Source organism: Rhodamnia argentea, chromosome 5 (genome assembly GCF_020921035.1).
Source record: "Rhodamnia argentea isolate NSW1041297 chromosome 5, ASM2092103v1, whole genome shotgun sequence".
NCBI classification, from domain to species: Eukaryota; Viridiplantae; Streptophyta; class Magnoliopsida; order Myrtales; family Myrtaceae; genus Rhodamnia; species Rhodamnia argentea.
In genome coordinates, this window is record NC_063154.1 from 6,010,789 (window position 1) to 6,031,547 (window position 20,759).

Genomic DNA, 20,759 nt, shown 5'->3' on the forward strand with positions numbered 1-20,759 from the left:
TAATAAAATAAATATAATAAATTATAAATTATAAAATACAATTAAATTGTACATTGTAATAAAATATGGGAAAAAAAAAAGAAGGAATGGGCTTGAACTTAATGAATTATCATTAAGCGGCCTACATATCTTCTTGGGGATAGAAGAATCAAAACCCATGTAGTTCTTTTTACCTTTGAGAACCCCAACTTACCTCATCGTCAATCGTCGCTACCCGTTGTGGTACCCGTGGCGGTGGTATCTCCAACATCATCGCTAAAAAATTCGTGTTCACGATCTAACTCTTGGTGTCGATATTTCGCCCTCGTCCAATCGCCGACACAAGCTTGAGCTTCCACAGAATCCGGGCTTAATCTTGAACGGCGAGAGTCCAAAATTAATCCTCCAGAACTAAATACTTGTTTAACTGCAACCGTTGAAGAAGGGGTTGCTAATATTTGACGAGCGATGAGGGCGAGAACTGGATACTCGATTTGGTGACTCTTCCACCACTTCGGGATTTCGAAATCTGTACTATGTTCCGCATCACGAAACTCAAATTGAGTGGTTAAATATTTTTCTAATTCAGAAATATTACTTGTTGCCCCTTTTTATTTTTTTTTGCCTACTCTTAAGCATATTATACCCTCTACTAAGTGAACTACCACCTTCGCTACGTGAGGCAGTAGATTGTAAAGATCCGGAATCACTTAAACCATATCTACTACAAAATTCTCCATATAATACTACTATAGATTCTTTAACATGTCCTAATATATTTGAAATATCTATTGAATCATCCAAATGTAAACAATCATGATAATACACATTCAAATAATCTTGTAAACCGTCTAATTTAATACGTGGATCAAAAACAATACCAACTAAATAGACAAGAGGAATTTGCAAATAATAATGCAACCATTTTTCTCGCATTACTAAAATAGTTTGACCTAATTTGGTATCTTTTTCATATTCACTAAAAACACTACTAATATTAACACACTCTATTAAAAATAAATGCGTTGTAGGATAATAAATACCAGATAAAGTCTTAGTAGCATCATTAAAAATTTTCAAAATATCTAAAATTTTCTTGCAAACGTCCCAATGTTGAGGAAGTAAAGTAATTTCGGGAATATTTTGTGAAATAAACATACATAATAAATCTTTATATTCAAAAGTTTGCCGAAGCAACTCGTACGTAGAATTCCAACGAGTCGGAATATCTTTTGGAAATCTTCTTGGCCTTCTCCCATTTTCTTTACAAAATTTTCCCCACGATTTCATACATTGGGGACGACTCCATAAAAATTTAATTGCACTTTTTATTGGGGCGAGAGAAGTGTCAAGAGTTCGTAAACCATTTTGTACACATAAATTTAAAACATGACAAGCACATCTAATGTGAAAAAATTGTCCGCCAAAAGTGGGTTTGCAAATATTTTCTAATTCGGGAATAGAAGCGGTATTTGCGGCGGCATTATCAAAACCAATTGAAAATACTTTATTTATTAAATTATATTCTTCTAAAACTTGCCTAATTATTCTATAAATATTATGAGCCGAATGGCTTTCATCAAAAACTCGGAATGCAATAAGTCTTTTTGAATCATCCAATTGTCATCTATCCAATGACACGTGACACCCATATAAGAATGAATTTGCCAAGGATCACTCCAAATATCGCTACCTATATGCACACGTCCATTGAATTCCGCAAAAAATTTTCCTAAAGATTTTTTCCTTTTTTATAAAGATGAAAAACTTCGCGTTTAAGAGTATTTTTTGGAATAGTTGGCGCTTGCGGAACCAACGCAGTATTTATCAAATATTTCATATTAAAATTTTCACCAGTATTAAACGGAGCATGATCAAGGGCAACATATTCACCTAATGTTTGTTTATAAAGTGCTTCAGTGAAACGAAATAAAGGATGAGGCTTAGAAGTGGCGTACCCGGAAATTTGTTGTTGCGTATTGTCGATCCCCGCTTGCGTTGGATGTTTTTTCGTCAAATGCCGACGGAATGTTCCGTAGCCGTCTCCTTTCGTGAATTTATAAGTTTGCGAACAATATTTACATTTTACATTATACTTACCTTCGACTTCATCACGTACCTTGTCGAAGTGTAGCCACAAGTCCGATGTATTATCTCGGCCCTTCCGTTCCGACTCATTTGCCGTTGACGTTTCTTCGACACCGGTGGGAGGATGAAGACTTTCTTGTGTTGGGATGTGCTCGACGTTCGGAATCGGGACATAGTTGATATTATCGTCGTCGTCTTCCCAACTTGCATACTCACGAGAATCGTATTCATGAAAGGGATACTCGGAATCTCCCATAGCCATCTTGCCCTTGTCGGCATTTTCGCTTCCACTTGCCATTTTTGAGAGAATTGATCGGAAATCCGATTGAGAGAATTGAGTCGGGATTGAGAGAATTGGGAGAATTTGAGCGATTTGAGAGGATTTCGGAGAGAATTCGAGAGATTGTTCAGAGAATTTGTGACAAAAATGAAAGGGGAAGCATATGCATTTATAGGCAAGAATCATTTTTTTTTTTATATATTTTTTTAAAAATTTGGAAAGCAACGGCCCAAAGCCGCGGGGGGGGGGGGCCGGGGCGAGAGAGCCCAACGGCTCTCTGCCCCGGGCCCACTTTTATTTTTTTTTTATTTTTTTTTTTGCGGTTTGGAACCGCCGGTTCCGGGCCGGTTCCCACGTTTCCGAAACCGTGGGCCCGGTCAACGGACCGGTTCCGGGCCGGTCAACGGGCTGGTTCCGGGCCCACGGGCCCAAATGGCCCCCTCTACGAAAATGACACTAGGTTGTTGATGACTTTCGTTTACCAGTAGAAGTGGCAATGGGGTAATCATGAGATACCTTATTTGTGTCGACTTCCTCTTCGAAGACTTCTTCACCTTCGTGTACGAGTGAGTCCATTGGCGAAGTCATCTCATCAATGGATTTGTCCACTTCCATTGACATGTAAGTAAATCACCTAAATAAAAAAGATTATAAGTTATAAAAGCTAAGGGTGAACTTCTACTTGCTTGGCTCCCCGTATGTTATGTAAAATGTCCATTTGGTGAACTTCCATTAGTTTGGCTTAATTGTGTGGATAGCAAATACAAACTAAAGCAAAGAACAACATAAATCCGGGTAATCACAACAAATCATGACAATAATCCGACAAGAACATTTAGTAAGTCATCATATAACATCCGATATTAGTGCTTAAGGTGTCCCACATAATGCTAGCAACAGCAGCAAAGTGACAAAGAACAAAACCCGGTAAAAGCAAATCACGTAGCAACATCTACCTTGTTTTCTCCCAATTATATTTGTAATCCTAACAAGATAAGCACGGGAACTGTCGCAAAAGGCCTAAAAAAGCAATACCGCAATAAGCTTTTACGAGGACTGCCCAATACTCCATTCGACCATTCACTACCGCAAGCATGGAGCACTTACCTTGATGAGATGCAATTGCGGTTGCGATTTGTTCAAAACAAAGTGAGTGAGGGAGGCAACAGTCCCGAGTTGAGCCGAGATTCCGAGCGGTAGGCATTGACCGAGAAGGACGTGACACAAGGGAGAGGGGCTGAGTGAGTTGAGTGAGGTTGGAGGCGTCGAGTGAGAGGCGCAAGCACGAGAGGGGACCGAGCGACATGAGCGAGGCTGGAGGCGATGAACGACAACGGGAGCGAGGCCGGAGGCAGTGAGCAGCAACGCGAGCAAGGCGGGAGGCGGTGAGCAAGAGGCGCACGCCGAGAGTTGCAAGTTGCTTGAGACGTGAAGACAGAAGAGGCACAAAGGGTGAGCAAACCCGAAACAATAAACAATTATGGTTTTTTTTTTTTTAAGTTTGACCGGTCCGATTCTACGTCTCTAGAACCGGGAACCGGACCGCCCGACCACCGGTTCCAATATGAAGAACCGGGAACCGGACCAGCCCATCTAAAATCGAGAACCGGACCATTGGTTCGGTCCGGTCCGGACGGTTCCTGGTTCGGGCGGTCCGATTTGCTCACCCCTAGCGGAAGTGGTGGCGGGCAACGGGCGAGGGTGGAGGCCGAGCTAGGTCGAAACAGGCATGTGGATCGCGTGTGGCTAGGGTTTTCGGGTTGTTTACCCTAGGAAGGATGGATTATGACATTCGACAGAGCTTAATCTTCGCAAAAGAAAGAAAAAAAGAAGAAGAAAGTAATGCTTACTCTAGGAGGAAAAGGTGGATGGCAACTTGGCAAGGGCACTTGAAGTACTTACGAGTGGGTTAGCTACTTTTGTAAATAAGCCAAAATTCGTGGAGCCACAAAAATATTGCTTTCGTCAAAATGTTGGGAGCCGAATGACAATCTACTCATCTTCACCATCTCCCTTCTTCCCCCACACCACCCACACCCCCCCCCCGGCCATGAAACAAAAGAGTCGTATTTTTAAGGCAATAATGGCGATGGGATTGTCCACCGCATAGCCCCAGAAAAGCAAAACCTCTCTCTACTTTCTTATATATTTGTCCATTCCCTTTGCAAATAGTGGGAGACAGACACAGCCTGAGAGTGGCCAAAAAGGAAGGCGGAAAATGGAGGCTCAACCCGAGAGATCATCACTCCCTCAGGCCAAAGGAACCACCTTCCTCCGGACTTGCTTCAATGGCCTCAATGCCTTATCAGGTCTCTCTCTCTCTCTCTCTCTCTCTCTCTCTCTCTCTCTCTATAACGATGTGCACAGACAGACATGCTTGAAGAGCAACATATGTATTCATGTGTATTGCTTTCGCTTGAAATGCCGGTCGCCCGAGCTCAATCATGTAGTCATCGAGCACTAGGTGACTGACATGTTATAAGCATATCCGCCGTACCATAGGCCACCAGCATGCATTTGGACCTTCGCAATGTCGAAACCTTCTTTCGGAAACGTCCTCCCTGAGGACAATATCGACCTTAGTACAATATGTTCCGGTGAAAAAGTTTAGTCATTGAAATAAAAAAAAAACCATTGCATTGAGACTCCTGAATTGGGTGTCATAGGTGCGTAGGAAAATTCTTTGTTTTTTCGCCTTCAGTCAGAATGAAAGGTACAGCAATTTGCAGGTGTTGGGATACTGTCAATCCCTTTTGCTCTGTCTCAAGGGGGATGGCTGAGCTTAATGTTTCTCCTCCTAGTAGCGATCCTATGTTGGTACACGGGTTTACTCCTACAACGTTGCATGGACGCGAGCCCGCTTATCAAGACCTACCCCGACATCGGCGAACTGGCCTTCGGGCGCAAAGGAAGGGCCGTAATATGCATCTTCATGTACCTTGAGCTCTACCTGGTCGCGGTCGAGTTCCTCATACTCGAAGGCGACAACCTCGACAAGTTGTTCCCCGACCACGATTTCAAATTGGGTCATTTTAAAATCGGAGGCAAGCAAGGGTTTGTCCTGCTAGCCGCCCTCGTGATCTTGCCGACGACGTGGCTGAGAAGCTTGGGCGCTCTTGCCTACGTCTCTGCCGGAGGCGTCTTGGCTTCGATTGTATTGGTTCTGTGTGTGTTGTGGGTTGGCGCCGTCGATGGTGTAGGGTTTGACGGAGAAGGGACGCTCTTGAGTTGGAGTGGCATACCGACTGCCATAAGCTTGTTTGCGTTTTGCTATTGTGGCCACGCAGTGTTTCCCACTCTCTGCAATTCCATGAAAGATCGAAGTCAATTCTCAAAGGTATACTAGTTCTAGGCTTCTGCAGTATGCTGTTCCCACTCTTTGCATTACAGTATGCTTTTCCCTTTGCATTGGATGATACAGGCTTTACTAGCGAACAGTCTTTGGATGACTCAGAATATCAGCATATTGTTAATTATTTGTTAACAATAATTTCTAAACAATTTCTAAACAATAATTTCTAAACAATAATTTACTAGCGAACAGTCTTTGGATGCTTTTCCCTTCTGGAAGAGATTGACCTCGCAACAATTTCTAATTATTTGTTATATATTTTTTTGTGATCCAAAATAAGCTGTTAATCTCACTAGGTTAAGGACCGTCACATAATCATTTTTCATGCGTGAGTGTAGGTTTTGTTGGTTTGTTTCTTGACGAGCACCGTCACCTACGGGTCGATGGCGGTCCTAGGCTACTCGATGTTTGGCGAGCATCTGAAATCGCAAGTGACGTTGAATCTCCCTATTAGAAAGATGAGCTCCAAGATCGCGATCTATATGACGCTGATCAACCCCCTCACCAAGTACGCGGTCATCATCAACCCGATCGCGACGGCTCTCGAGGAGACATGCCCCTTCCGCGACAGCCGACCCATGAGCATGCTGGTGAGGACGGTCATCGTCGTCAGCACGGTCATCGTGGCGCTGGTGGTCCCGTTCTTCGCCTACGTGATGGTGTTTATAGGTTCATTCTTGAGCGTCACGATGTCGATATTGTTGCCTTGCTTTTGCTATCTCAAGATATACAAAGGCTCGAAGAAGAGTAGTATAGAGGTTGGAGCTATAGTTGGGATCATATTGATCGGGCTTTTCGTCGGTGTCGCGGGTACTTATTTCTCTTTGAAACAAATTATGGACCATTTGAGAAAGTGATATGCTTTAGGTGATTTAAGAGTCAAAGGTACAAAAATTGAGAACCTGCATTTGTATATTTGCAACATTGTTTTTGGGACTTGATATAAGTCGATTGGGTACTTAATTCTAAATTTTTTAGTATCAAATCATTTTAAGTGCTCTCCTATTATCCGACTTACGAGGAAATGTCAGATGTCTTCACTAAATGCATGGATTTGTATGGTAAGGCCAAAAATTAATTATTAATTATTAAAATTCAGGTAAGAAGGCATCCAGCTCTCGTAGCTCAGTTGGTTAGAGCACCCGTTTAGTAAGCGGGAGGTCTTGAGTTCGACTCTCAACGAGAGCAATCTGCTTCACTTTTTCTACTTCGTCTTCTTCTGTGTTTTTTTTTTTTTAAGTATTTATCCGGCTTCTTCTTGTTCGTCTTCCATCCGCAACCTCCTGCTTATCTGTACTGATTATGGCGACGGCTTCGCCTCCACCAGTAAGCACATTGTATCCACCGAAAGAGGGCGCGACCTCTGCTTCTGCATTCTCAGCTCATCACCCACTCTCGCTTTTGCCCAACTGCAACTCCTTGAAGGAGCTCAAGCAAATCCAAGCCTTCACCTTGAAGACCCAGCTCCAACGCGACATCTCTGTGATCAACAAGCTCGTCAATTTCTGCACTCGATACCCAAACGATGCTTCCATGGCTCATGCCCAGAAGCTGTTCGATGAAATTCCCCACCCGGACATCGTCCTCTTCAACACCATGTCCCGCGGGTACTCGCGCGTGGATGACCCGCTTCGGGCAATGGCGCTGTTCGTGCGGGTTCTGAATCTCGGTCTCTTTCCTGATGATTACAGTTTCCCATCGCTCCTGAGGGCGTGTGCCGGCGCTAAAGCATTGGCGGAAGGCAAACAGTTGCACTGTTTCGCTGTCAAACTCGGGTTGACCCAGAATGTCTATGTGTCGCCCACTCTTATAAATATGTACACCGAGTGCGGCGACGTGGATGCAGCTCGAAGGGTCTTCGATAAGATATCCGACCCCTGTGTTGTTATTTATAATTCAATTATAAATGGTTATGCTCGGAGTAGCAGGCCTAACGAGGCATTATCATTGTTTCGAGAAATGCAAGCAAGTAATCGGAGGCCTGATGATGTGACCATCCTGAGTGTTCTTACCTCTTGTGCGTTGTTGGGATCATTAGAGCTCGGGAAATGGATACACGAGTACGTGCAGAGGCACGGTTTGGATGGTGTGAAGGTGAACACCTCACTGATAGATATGTTTGCAAAGTGCGGGAGTTTAGAGGATGCAATTTCCATGTTCGAGAATATGAAGATCAAAGATACGCAGGCTTGGTCAGCAATCATTGTGGCCTATGCAACACATGGACATGGTTCCAGGGCTATATCAATGTTTGAAGAGATGGTTCAGACCCGAGTATCGCCTGATGATGTTACTTTTCTGGGGCTCTTGCATGCTTGTAGTCACACTGGATTGGTTGAGGAAGGGTACAGGTTCTTCCGTGATATGAAGAATGAGTATGGGATTGATCCCGGGATCAAACATTTTGGATGCATGGTGGATTTGCTGGGACGAGCAGGACGACTGGATGAGGCTTACGACTTCATACACGAGTTGCCGATTAAGCCCACGCCAATACTATGGCGAACATTGTTGTCTGCGTGTAGCAGCCACGACAACATTGATATGGCGAAGCGGGTCATTCAGAGGATTTTCGAACTGGATGATACCCATGGCGGGGACTACGTAATGCTATCCAACATGAGTGCTCGAGCTGGCATATGGGAGGATGTGGATTTTTTGAGGAAACTGATGAATGAACGCGGGGCGGTTAAAGTTCCTGGTTGTAGCTCCATAGAGGTGGACAATGTAGTGCATGAATTCTTCTCAGGGGATGGAGTTCATTCTGTTTCAACGTCGCTGCACCATACACTTGACCAGCTGATCGAAGAGCTGAAGCTGGCGGGGTATGTCCCCGATACTTCTCTAGTCTGTCATGCGAACATGGAGGAGAAGGACAAAGAGATCACACTTAGATATCACAGCGAGAAGCTGGCCATCGCTTTTGGCCTTTTAAACACTCCCCCAGGGACGACGATTCGCGTGGTGAAGAATCTGCGAGTATGCAGGGACTGCCACTCTGCTGCCAAACTTATATCTTTTATCTTTGGCAGGCAGATTGTCCTTAGAGATATTCAACGGTTTCATCATTTCGAGGACGGTGAGTGCTCTTGCGGTGATTACTGGTAGTTTTACTCTAATGGAGGTTTGATTTAAGTCATTCAAGTGGGTGCGCTGTGACGTACCACTTAACCAAGCAAATTTCCAAGCAGGCAAGAGCATACTGGTGTACATGCCTTGCCTCAAGGCACCCAGAGGGCCACCCTGTGCTTGCTTGTGACCATGTTTGAGAACCAGTGTACAGAGAACCAAATCAAGTTTGCTCCTTTCACATGACAAACTGGAGCATTTCTCTCTCCTGCAAGAACTCTCCTCTCTTTGAGGGAGATGAGTGATTGCAATTGTCGTTTAAAGGCAGGTCTGGTGTGTATAAATGACTGGTTAGAGTTGAAAGGACCAGCCAATTCAATGGCCAAGCTTGCAAAGTGGAAACAGCTACGGGCAGGTGTGAAATGGTCTTGCCTCCTAAAGACAATGCTTGGATACAGGAAACAGATCAGCATTATGGTGGTTGAAAGTTTCGTGCATCTCTTATTGGAAGCATCAATAGTTTTTCTGCCATTTGTCTGCGCCTAATTTGACTTTGGTGGAGAGTTAAAAAGAACAGCCAAAGGAGTGGCCTAGCGTGCAACGTGGAAACAACCACGAGCAGTGAATGGATTCCGCCTACTAAAGACAATGCTTGGACTACACAGAACAGATGACAGCGAACCGAGTCCAGATGAATCTCTAGTCTGAAAGCTCCAAAGTAGCCATTACGAACATGATGGATAGGCTTTGTTTTTCGGTTGAATAAGGGGCTTCATATTTAACCAGATTATTGTGAAGGCTGATCACAATCAAGAATTTTGCTGTCCATTGAACTTCTATGACTTTTGCCTTTTTTTTTTTAATAACAAAAATGAGATAAACCCATAAATGCAGTGTCGATTCTGTGAACAGAGGCCAGATTTTTAAACTTTGTTGCATCATGCCAATGATGAACCGTAATGATTGCTTCCTCATTCATGAGATTGAAATTGATGAATGAAAGGGTAAGAGCCGACATCATGCGAATCATGGAGAGACCGATACACACTTGAAGGGATGCATCAATCATGTGGTGTGGATTTGATTATTATTTGGCAAGAAATCAGAGCATATGCTCTTTGGATACTATCTTCCAAAACCTTCCGTTTTGGCCTATAAATCCCTGGCATTCCACTGTCCTAAATCCAAACACACTAACATCATCATCATCAACCACCCTCTTTGAGAGTCCAGTGAGAGACCCAGAGTGTGAGAGGTGTCGAAGACGATGAAGTCCAAATGTTCGATTCTGATCCATATCGTGTTGCTTCAATGCCTAGTGGTCCTCGTCGCATCGCAAGGCTTTGATTTCTTCTACTTCGTTCAGCAGGTGAGTTTTGTGTGACTTGACTTGTGGTTTCAGATTTGGGGTGAGATCCTAAAGTTTCATTTAAGCACGTAGAAGCTCATGAATTCTTACTGATTTTCACGATGAACAGTGGCCCGGGTCATACTGCGACACAGAGCAGTCCTGTTGCTATCCGACCACTGGGAAGCCAGCAGCGGATTTCGGGATTCATGGGCTCTGGCCTAATTACAACGACGGCTCGTACCCGTCCAACTGCGATCCCAACAGCCCCTTCAGCCCGTCGGAGGTACGTGCCCAGTGTTCTCATCAAACTGGTATTGCTTTGTTGTCTTCTTGTTGAACCGAGCGAAATTTGCTAGGAGGGATGTATGGATTCACTTGTTGATAATTAGGATTAGCTATTTCTAAATGATGATAACTATCCACAATGAAGCCCCCCCAAAAAGAGCATACAAGTGTAGTTCAGAATTTGCGTAAACGGTAAACGGTATGTAGTCACACTCTGTATCAGGTACACAAATCACAAGTTGTCGAAACCTTGTCCTCTTCCGATCACACAATAAACGTCTTCGTTTATCTCCTTCGGAACTGAAATCATGGAGCATAACCGGGGAAAAGCATTTTTAACTGGACAAAAGATTGAATTTTTAGTCTTCTTCTGAAAGAGCAAAAGCTGCTCTCTAACTAAAGGACGTCCTTAGCAGTAATATGTTGTCTGACGGTCCAGGGACTCTCGTCCATGAATTTGACACTAGGAAAGAACTAAACGCAAGATTTCTTTTACATTAGCCCAGCGAGTCAGCGACAGTATCCCAGGTAACGTCTGCACCGGAGTTCAACAGCCAGGATAATTCCTTACAAAATTTCAGCATAGACTTTCTTACTTACACTTGCAATCACTTCGCCGAAAAAAATGAAATGTTTTGTTCTCCAGATAGGATATCAGCTGTACATCATTTATATTGTTGACAGAACCCTGAGATATCGCATTTGCCCCGTTTTGATCAGATATCGGACCTCCAAAGTAGTATGCAGAGGAGCTGGCCAACACTGGCGTGCCCGAGCAGCGATGGCCAACAGTTCTGGTCGCACGAATGGGAGAAACACGGTACCTGCTCGGAGTCTGTCCTTGATCAACACGCTTACTTCGAATCGGCTCTCGGCCTCAAGCAGAAGGTTAACCTCCTCCAAGCACTGACAAGCTCAGGTACTCGTATGTTTTGTCAAAATAGCAACCAAGTGAACTTCTGAACTTTGATCGACGCGAGATGAGGTCGAATCGACTCTAGACATAAGTGTTCTGTGTGGAAACGTTGCTGTACTAAATTCCACGTGTGGGTGTCGCTGGATCAGACCTCGACACGGCGAGTTCCTTTCGATCTGAGCATTCCAACACCGACATGCCATGAGTGACGGAGTCCATGCTTGTACTTCCTAAGATGTCAACTCGTCACTTGATCTCTCCTTGATGTGTAAATTGCAGGAATCACACCAGGAGGCTCATACAGCTTAACGAGCATAAAAGACGCTATCACGGATGCAGTAGGGTACACTCCGTGGATCGAGTGCAACAAGGACTCCTCCGGGAACTCCCAGCTTTACCAGATTTACCTGTGCGTCGACACTTCCGGGTCCGACCTAATCAAATGTCCTGTGTTTCCTCATGGCGCGTGCTCTTCAGAGATCGAGTTCCCTTCTTTTTAGGACTTAAATATGTGGTTGCCCATGGTGTCGTATCGTGTGTATGTGTCAGGCTATATTCGCATGATTCTAATGACTCCATCCAATTCATTCCCGCGATGTTACTAGCGTAAAAGGACTTAATAACATGGCTAAGGTAGCCTCTTCAGCAAAATGGCCATGTCTACGTCGATCTCATTGCTTCAGACAATGTGTCATCTGAGTATGCTTTAACCGAAAAGCCAGAAAGAACGTGGCGTCTCGTGAACTTTCTCAAGAGGGTGTGGCTTGTACGCAATTGGCATTGCAACAAAGAAATACCTAACTTCAACAAAAAAAAAAAAGGCTAATTAGGAAACATATTTAAAAAAAACGATTGCTTAAAATAATTAGTCAATAAAAAATATTTTTATTATCGACAACAATTTAAGTCTTTATATTTGTGGGGATGACGAAAATATTTCTCCTTCATTTATTTTTGTAAGTGATGCAAACAACTGGGTGCGTTTGTTTTACAGAATATGAAAGATTCGAAAAGCATTTTCCTGAAAATGATCACTTGTATCGCTTACAAAAATAAATGAACCATAAATATTTTCAACGTCAATGAAAAGTATAGACATAAATTATTGACGGTAATATCGATGTTTAAACATTTTTCATGGACTAATTTTTTCGAGCGATTATTTTTAAGAAAATAATTTCCAATCATTCATTTTCGCAAAACATATGGAGCATTAGTTCACACTTGATTTTCAAGTTGAAAAAGAATCCTTAGCAAGAGTTCGTTTTGTTTTGCGGATCACGAATGATTTGAAAAATATTTTCCTAAAAATAATTGCTTGTGTAGGTTATGAAAAAAATGAATGAACGGAGAATTATTTTCATCATCTACAAAAAATGCTTAGACATGACTTGTTGCCGTTAACGAAAGCATCTTTCATTGATCCAATTATTTGGAGCGATATAAGCGATCATTTTTTAGGAAAATATATTATAAGTCATTGAATTTTCACGAAATAAACGGAGCCTAAGTAATAAAAAAAAATTGTCAGTAAAATGATTACCAATTGCCTGACTCCACAGCATTTGTCGGTAAACTATCCTCATTTTAATTAAATTACCAGCTTTTTTTAGCAGTTTGCAAAGTACCAACTTTTCTTATATTTTTATAAAAATGTAACAATAGTGAAATCATGACGGTGATGACATATCCAATTTGAGAATATGCAAATTGCAATACTTCATAGAGATAGCACATATCTTTGTCCTCATCCTGCAATTGAGTCTTTAAGTAACAAAAACATTAAAGTATGTTGGAATAGCCGGTAGAAGCAACATGCAACAAGAAATCGGCGGTTTATTTGATTCTTAAATGTGCGAACAACGCGTTCGACTAATACGATGACCGTATGATCAAAGTCGTCTTAAATGCAATTAAGCATATTCAAGGTCCGTTTGTTTTCGCGAAAAATGTATAATTTGAAAGAGATTTTTTTCATGAAAATGGTCACTTCTGTTGCTCGACATAAAATAATTGTCAACAACAATTCATGTCTAAAATATTTTTATGGACGGGAAAAGTATTTGGGATAATGACACAAATGGTTCCCGAACTTCGACTTAACGTGCAATGTAGTCTCTGAACTTTTAATTTGATCAATATAGTCATTGAATATTAACTCAATGTGCAATGTTGTCCCTTAACTTTTAATTTGACAATATGGTCCATGAACTTTTGATACATGTTTAATTTAGTCCATGAATTGTATGAAGATGTTCAATATAGTCATTTCATTAATCCAAGTTCAGGAACTAAGTTGAACATGTACCAAAAGTTCAGGGCCATATTGATCAAATTAAAAGTTCGGGGATCACATTGCATATTGGCTTAAAATTCAGAGATCATTATGGTCAAATTAAAATTTCAAAGACTACATTGCACACTAAGTTCACGGACAATTTGTGTCGTTTTGCCAAAATATTTTTCATTTACATGCGATTAGAAAAATATTTTTTCAATCAATTATTTTTCACGAAACAAACAGAGCCTAGTAGCCCATGCGTGTGTTAACCTTAGATGTGACCTTAAAAGCATCGATCTTTAGATGCGTGTGGAGAAATTATACTGAACGTTTGTACCACTTCTCGGAGAAGCAAACTAATAACTTTTGCCCTAAAAATGATGGCATGTAATGTTGGCCCGACGTGGAAGGTTGTCCAACGAAAGAGAGACTTGCTAATTAGGTCTCACGCATAAGATGCAAATAAAAGGACCTTTTGCCCGATTAGGTAATCCGATATAAAAGGTAAAAAAAAAAAAAATTCAAGTAACCGTCGTACTTAAACGGAGAAAAGTTGATGGACCATTAAAACTGATGCCAAGAACTTCATTTAAGATTTCATTCATTCAAGACGTCTTAAGAGAAGTAAATCGAAGTCGGTAATAAGAAAAGTTGGTAATTATGAAGCGAGTAAGTCGCTCTAATTGAGACTGATAATTCGTCGGTAAATAACTTAAACGAGAGAGTTGGTAACCGACAGAACTTGGTCGACTTAATTTGAGAAAAAAATTAACGAGCCGTGCTGATTTAGGTTGTACCCATCGACGCGCTCGACTTCATCCCTATCCATTTGCGAACAACTTCGTCTCACGATCTTTCTGTGAGCCTATCGTTGTACCAAAACATGGTTGGCCAAATGTTATAACTGCTAAGCTCAGTGTTTTCTCGAAGATTACACTTATTTAAATCGTACAACTTCTGAACTCAGATTCCTCGAGCACGGCACGTAATTCCACTCCAGTTTATGAACTAACCCTAACCCGTAGTACCAATCCGTGACGTAAGAAAGGTGTGGAAACTGTTAAATGCGCCAAAACCATATTTGAAAAAAATGAGGTTGCCAAGAGCATATACGCTACGGCATATCCTGTTCTTGGTCTTACGTTAATGCCTATATATACAGCTGCTTAGCATTAAAACAGATCGGCCATTTCCTATGCTCAACAGCTCATATTATTTTCACAGAATCTTGGAGAGAGAGAGAGAGAAAGAAAGATGAAAGGCAAGGGTTCGTTTGCGATCATCGTAACAGTCTTGGCGACACAATGTCTGTCTTTTCTTTGTGCTGCCGACGACTTCGATTTCTTCTATTTCGTTCAGCAAGTAAGATGGTCTCTCAACTTCTGCACCTCTTGTGTTGTTTGATTCTTTTTCACGTTTTTCTTTTTCTCTTCTTGGATTGATGTTTGGTGTTCTGTATGGTTTCATGAAGTGGCCGGGGTCGTACTGCGATACGAACCGCAAATGTTGCTACCCAAAAACTGGAAAGCCGGCGGCGGATTTCAGCATCCATGGACTGTGGCCTAACTTCAATGATGGATCTTACCCTTCTAATTGTAACCCTGAGAATGCTTTCGAAAAATCTGAGGTAACGGTCTTTTTTTCTTGCTTTCCTTGACTTGATCCATACCCAATTCTTGAACTTGAATGTAGTCAACCATGTCAATGGATCTGGCAAGAAGAATTTCCTCAACTCAAAACTTCAGCTTGAGATTTAAAAAAAAAAAAAAAAAACATGCCAATAAGTTGAGGTTTCCAGAGTTTAGTGTATCATAAGATGGTGAAAATAGCTCCAGCGCAACCAGAAATGAGATATGCACTGTGAAATTAGAGAAACGATGCGACTTCGCAACAAAAAAAGAAACAAGGTAAACCCGAAAGATGCTTAATGTGGAAAGCTTGAGCCTAACAAACTTGGATTAAATACTCAACCACTTGATCCGGTAACTTCGATTCACGCCCATGTTCTAAGTAATGTGATATGCGATTGCTGTGAGCTGGTCACACTTGATCAGGAATCGGTAAATACATAACCCTGGATATTGAATGGATAGGTCAACACCTATGCAGCTCTTAGATTGATCAACAGAGATCGATCCGTCTGTGATTTCTTCCATCGAGATCTATCGTTATAAGCTCTTAGCAAACCAATTTCGTGAGCTAGTCTTAGTATGTCTGACATTTGTTTTCATGATATGTACGTAGACCAAAAAAGGAAATAAAGCCCAATAGCATCCGGATTTTGGGTACTAAACTAGATAATTTGTGCAACGAATTCATGTTGTCTTTGGAAAATGGCGCAGATTTCCGATCTGATCGGCAGCTTGGAGAAGAACTGGCCATCACTGTCATGCCCGAGCAGTGACGACACCAAGTTCTGGACACACGAATGGGAGAAGCACGGGACTTGCTCCGAGTCCGAACTCGACCAACACGAGTATTTCGAAGCAGCCCTCAAGCTCAAGCAGAAAGTGAACCTCCTCCAAAGCCTCGAGAACGCGGGTAAGGTTCCCATAATCGTGTCAAGTCTCCCTTCTAAGTAGCCATGTCCTTACGACTCACTCACGAGAAACCTCTCGTGCAGGAATCAAGCCGAACAACGAGTTTTACAGCATAGAGAGCGTGAAAGAAGCGATCAAGGATTCCATCGGGTTCGAACCCGGAATGGAATGCAACGTGGATTCATCAGGCAACAGCCAGATTTATCAGATATACGTTTGCGTGGACACTTCCGGCGCGGAGATCATCGAATGTCCCGTCTTGCCGAGGGGCAGATGTGCTTCCAAGGTCCAGTTTCCCTCCTTTTAACCAGGGCATCGATGGACCGATCTGTAGCCAAACTCAATAATTTGTCCATCCATCGGACCAACTTGTATCCACCTTTTCTTTCGGAATAACTACTTCTAATGTAGAACAACTGGCGTATGATTTTTTGGAAAAACGTGATCGTCGGAAATCGGGTAGATTTCACTAATTTGGGACTGGTGAGCTCGGATTTAGTTCAAATTCGGTCGGCTGAAGCGAAACGGCCTTATGATCAATAATCATGCTTTGCTGTGACATACGATGGATTTTCGCGTTTCGGAGTAGGGGTGTGCAACCGGATCGGGTTGACCCGGAACTCAGATCAGACCACCCGAAAAATAGGGTTGGGAACCGGTTCTCGCTCAAACCGGTCTAGGAATCCGTTCCAATTTTTGGGAACCGGTTGAAACCGGTCCAGTTCCCTATTCTAGGTGAAGACCCACCCGGACCGACTTTAGAACCGATTTTATCTAAAAAAAAAAAAAACCTATCTTGCTTTTTTTGTCAACCTTGCAAGTTTCAAAGTGGTTTTCGAGTCTTTTGACTTGCAAGACAAACAGGAGAGATTATTAGTGGATTTTAGTGGTAGTGCGATAGGAAGAATTGCACTTGTTAATTCAGCGTTTTGTAGGATCATTATTGCTTTTTGTGGATTGTAACTTCTATTATTATATTTTGGATTGTTGCTTTTGATGGATTGTCATATTTATTGCTCACATCGGGAATTGTTACTTTTGGCGGATAATGAGTTTTACTATTTACCTTTTACTTTGGATCATTTCATCGATACTCATATTATTTTGATGGAAAAAATAAAATCAGAAAAAGAAACAAAAAGAAAACAGGTTCTCGGGTAAACCCCGGTACCGGATCGAAAAATAGGGTAGACTCCAAAACAGGTTCTAGGATAAACGGGTCAATTCTCGGTTTCAAAAATTGAGAACCGATTATAACGAGATCGGTTTCGGGGTCCGGATCCGGATCCTACTCACTTGGCCCATGCTCACCCCTATTTCGAAGTCGTTTAGATAGGTTTTCGAGCAGTTTTTTATTTTAGGCAACTTTGCAATATATACAATCGTGATATTTGATTTGAATTCCGTTTAATTAGATTAGATTTGATTCATTTAATGTTATCTTTGAGTAATTCTAATTTCTAAAGGAATCCTATCTATATAATGGACGTCCGCCCTATGTAATCTTTACGTTATCATTGTATCAAATTTGGTTTATCATTTGGAAAGAATTTCCTGTTATCTCTTTCACTGCGTCAGCTTCGATTTCATTTCACGCCGAAGCCGACCTACCGTAACTTATGGAAAAAATGAATACCCTTTGGTATCTTCGAGATGAATTCGATTTGTTTCGTACAATTCGAAAGATGATGTTGCTTTAAGCCTTCTTTGGAGGAGGAGCAAGTTCTGCAAGGCACGCCTGGTCCCAGCTCCATGTTAGTGTTAAATTTATTGAAGGAACTGGTTGGTCGCTTGGCGTTTCGGACAAGATGAAGTAATGCACGTCCGATCTAAACCATATTCGATGCATTTTCGTAGGAAAGCTCAGGCTTTGGATCCATTGAGTGGGTCGATATCTAGAGATCTCTCTTTACGGAAGAGCTTCTCTGTATCCTTCTGCGGTGGTAGTTAAAGCTTAACCCCACCAAACCCTTGAACCCTAGCCGCCCGATCTGTCTCTCTCTGATCTCTTTCCCCTTTAGTTTTTTTGACCTTTATTCCTCTACTTTCATGTCATTCGTTGCTGGGTCCATTTTCGATGGTTCAGTAGTCCGTAGCTGAAAGAAGCATGTGGATGGGGACGATGCTGCTGATGCTCGCATTCATATTCTCTGCAGGAGATTAGGTAAATTCTAGCTAGACAATGATGTAGCTGTAATGGATGGTCTAGTTTCCGATGAGGAACTACTAAGTGAGTGCCGTCTCAACCTCTTTGCGCAACCTCGTGCAAACGAAAAAAGTATAAAAATGTCTTAAACTTACCTGGCCGACGTCCATTCTACGTGGAACCACCAGCACAAACATGGATAATTTTATAATTTTTTTTATTTTTCCTTTTCTTTTCTTTCTTTCTTTGTTTTTTTTTTTAACAATTGATGGCCACTCGCAAGGGCCTCCACGCCCTCGCCCAATCCAGATGAGGGCCAATGCCCTCGCCTGTTCGTCGACAAGGGCCGCGACGCCATTGCACGTCCACGAGCAATGGACTCGCGTGCTCATTGGCCACAGATGAGGGGCTCGCGGACTTTGCCTGTGGCCGGCAAGGGTATCGTGGCTCTCGCCCAAACCAAGCGAGAGCGTCGCGGCTCTTTCCTGGATATGGGCAAGGGCCCGACACCCTTGCCGGCTTATAGTTGGGAAGAAAAAGAAAGGAAATGAAAGAAAAACAAAACAAAAAAGTAATAAAAGTATATAAAAATTTTCAAGTTAGCATTGACCGTGCCACATAAGATGGCTAACGTTCTTATTAGCGATTTTCGATCAAAACCGATCGGATGAATTATATTGGCAAATCATCAAAATGTTTAGGATTTAATTGGCTCAATTGAAAAATTTACGATCGAATCGGTACCAGTGCAATATGTTTAAATTTTTTTTTTTTATACTTTTCCCTTATACAAAACCTAGTGTGAATTTTAAAGAGAGAAGAACATTAGGAGTATCAAAAGTTATGCATGACTCTCACTTTAGTGCCAAAAGTTTTTATTAGATCACTTAAGTGCCAAATTTTTTGAAAAACGATCACTTAATTGCCAACTCCGATGTACCCGATTGGAAATTCGACGTGACATTTTTTTTTATTAAAATCTGAAGATGACGTGGCTTGCTAAAAGTCTAGTTAGCAAAAAAAAATTAAAATTTAAAAAAAAATAATATAAAATAAAAATACAAACTTAATTAGATTAAAAAAATAAAAATTTAAAAAAAAAAAGGAAATGTGTACTAGATGTCTTAAAACTTATTACGAAAATGTAATTGAGCTCTAAAACTTATAAAAAGTGAATTCAAGTCCTAAAATTTGTCAAATTGATGCAAACGAGTCATTCCTTTAACTCCGTCAATTTGGACTAATGAAAAACATTGACATTTTTTAATATTTTATCTCTCCTACTTGGTAATAGCGTGGCTAAGACGACTTCATTTTTGTTCAAATGTCGATTTTTAATATAAAATTTATTCAAAATAAATTAAAAATAAGCTCAAAAAGAAGATAACGGCGGAAACCGGGCGGTGAGGATCTTGTACGGTCCTCGCCGTCGTCGCTGCCCCACCATCACCTACCATCCCCCACCCTTGCCGACCATTCCCTCGCCGCTTGGTTTCCACCGTTAATTTTTTTTGTTAGCTTATTCTTAACTTTATTTTAAATAAAATTTGTATTTTAAAAAAAAATTTTATAGCACATTTTTAAATTTAAATTTAATTTAAATTAATTTTTTTTATTTTAGAAGTCCAAGTGGACTGAATTTTTTTTTTAAAAGTACCACGTCATATTAACATTTAATTATAGATGCTACATATTAATTTTGGCCGGAATCTCTCGCCTCGGGTACTTAAGTGATATATATATATATATATATATATATATATATATATATATTAATTTGGCATTTAAGTGATCCGATGAAAACTTTTGGCACTATAGTGAGCGTCGTATACAACTTTTGACATTTCTGATGTCCTTCTCCCGAATTTTAAAGCATTACAAAATATTATGGGGAAAGCTTGGACCAATGAAAATGTAGCCATTTCACGGGTTTGGGGATATTCACCTTCGCTTTCAGATTTGAAGCAGAGAAAAATCATGTGATTGAAAACCTGGGGTGCCTAACACACCATCACATTGCTATAAGGACTCTATTTGCTTATTAAAGAAAATTTTGTATAGGTTGGACAGTCTCATTGGCAGTGGTAGAATTATTTCGACGCTTATATGTCTAGTCAGCACTATTCGAAAGTCAATCGCATAGTTATATTTACTTTAGGACATTGGAGGATGGTCATTAGTTTATCTACTAGTATATATTGTTAACATGTTGAACACAGTTAGGCGTATGCCTGATATTGATGTGCTAGAGTTGAGTTGAGTGTCGAGTTTGAGATTATTTGAATGTTGCAAAGAAATATTTTTGTAAAAATATCTAAAACATTCTCTCAATCGCTCCATCTTTCGAGACTAAATCGTGATGGCCTCAACGAATCTTTTTTATTAAGAAAACTCGAAAGAAAACTGAATGGATGATTTGTCCTTGTTAACCTAATTCCCATTCAAAAATAAATCTGGAAACTAGTATAACCT

At 41.3% G+C, this 20,759-nt stretch overlaps 4 protein-coding genes and 1 non-coding gene across 7 annotated transcripts; all 5 read left to right on the plus strand.

The window, feature by feature from the left end:
- Window positions 1–4,500: 4,500 nt before the first annotated feature.
- LOC115750131 (amino acid transporter AVT1I-like) lies at window positions 4,501–6,558 on the plus strand. Of its 2 annotated transcripts, none has more exons than XM_030687306.2 (3): window positions 4,501–4,656; window positions 5,077–5,684; window positions 6,038–6,558. In XM_030687306.2, exons 1-3 carry the CDS (start codon window positions 4,566–4,568, stop codon window positions 6,554–6,556), a joined length of 1,218 nt encoding a protein of 405 aa, XP_030543166.1. In that variant the 5' UTR covers window positions 4,501–4,565; the 3' UTR covers window positions 6,557–6,558. The 2 variants fall into 2 exon arrangements, with proteins under 2 accessions (XP_030543166.1, XP_048134903.1); XM_048278946.1 differs by having other exon boundaries at window positions 4,512–4,656; window positions 5,149–5,684.
- Window positions 6,559–6,813: 255 nt separating this feature from the next.
- TRNAT-AGU lies at window positions 6,814–6,887 on the plus strand. Its single transcript has one exon. It is a non-coding gene; the product is annotated as a tRNA-Thr (tRNA).
- LOC115750102 (pentatricopeptide repeat-containing protein At2g02980, chloroplastic) lies at window positions 6,820–9,786 on the plus strand. 2 transcript variants are annotated; one of them, XM_048279263.1, is made up of 2 exons: window positions 6,820–8,778; window positions 8,891–9,786. In XM_048279263.1, exons 1-2 carry the CDS (start codon window positions 7,002–7,004, stop codon window positions 8,956–8,958), a joined length of 1,845 nt encoding a protein of 614 aa, XP_048135220.1. In that variant the 5' UTR covers window positions 6,820–7,001; the 3' UTR covers window positions 8,959–9,786. The 2 variants fall into 2 exon arrangements, with proteins under 2 accessions (XP_048135220.1, XP_030543136.1); XM_030687276.2 differs by having other exon boundaries at window positions 6,822–9,786.
- Window positions 9,787–9,884: 98 nt separating this feature from the next.
- LOC115750157 (ribonuclease 1) lies at window positions 9,885–11,869 on the plus strand. The gene is made up of 4 exons (XM_030687342.2): window positions 9,885–10,137; window positions 10,247–10,402; window positions 11,125–11,323; window positions 11,600–11,869. Exons 1-4 carry the CDS (start codon window positions 10,036–10,038, stop codon window positions 11,818–11,820), a joined length of 678 nt encoding a protein of 225 aa, XP_030543202.1. The 5' UTR covers window positions 9,885–10,035; the 3' UTR covers window positions 11,821–11,869.
- A 2,911-nt stretch (window positions 11,870–14,780) lies between these two features.
- On the plus strand, window positions 14,781–16,502 carry LOC115750147 (ribonuclease 3-like). Its single transcript, XM_030687329.2, has 4 exons — window positions 14,781–14,963; window positions 15,073–15,228; window positions 15,944–16,142; window positions 16,225–16,502. The coding sequence occupies exons 1-4, from the start codon at window positions 14,856–14,858 to the stop codon at window positions 16,446–16,448; spliced, it is 687 nt and encodes a 228-aa protein (XP_030543189.1). The 5' UTR covers window positions 14,781–14,855; the 3' UTR covers window positions 16,449–16,502.
- Window positions 16,503–20,759: the final 4,257 nt, after the last annotated feature.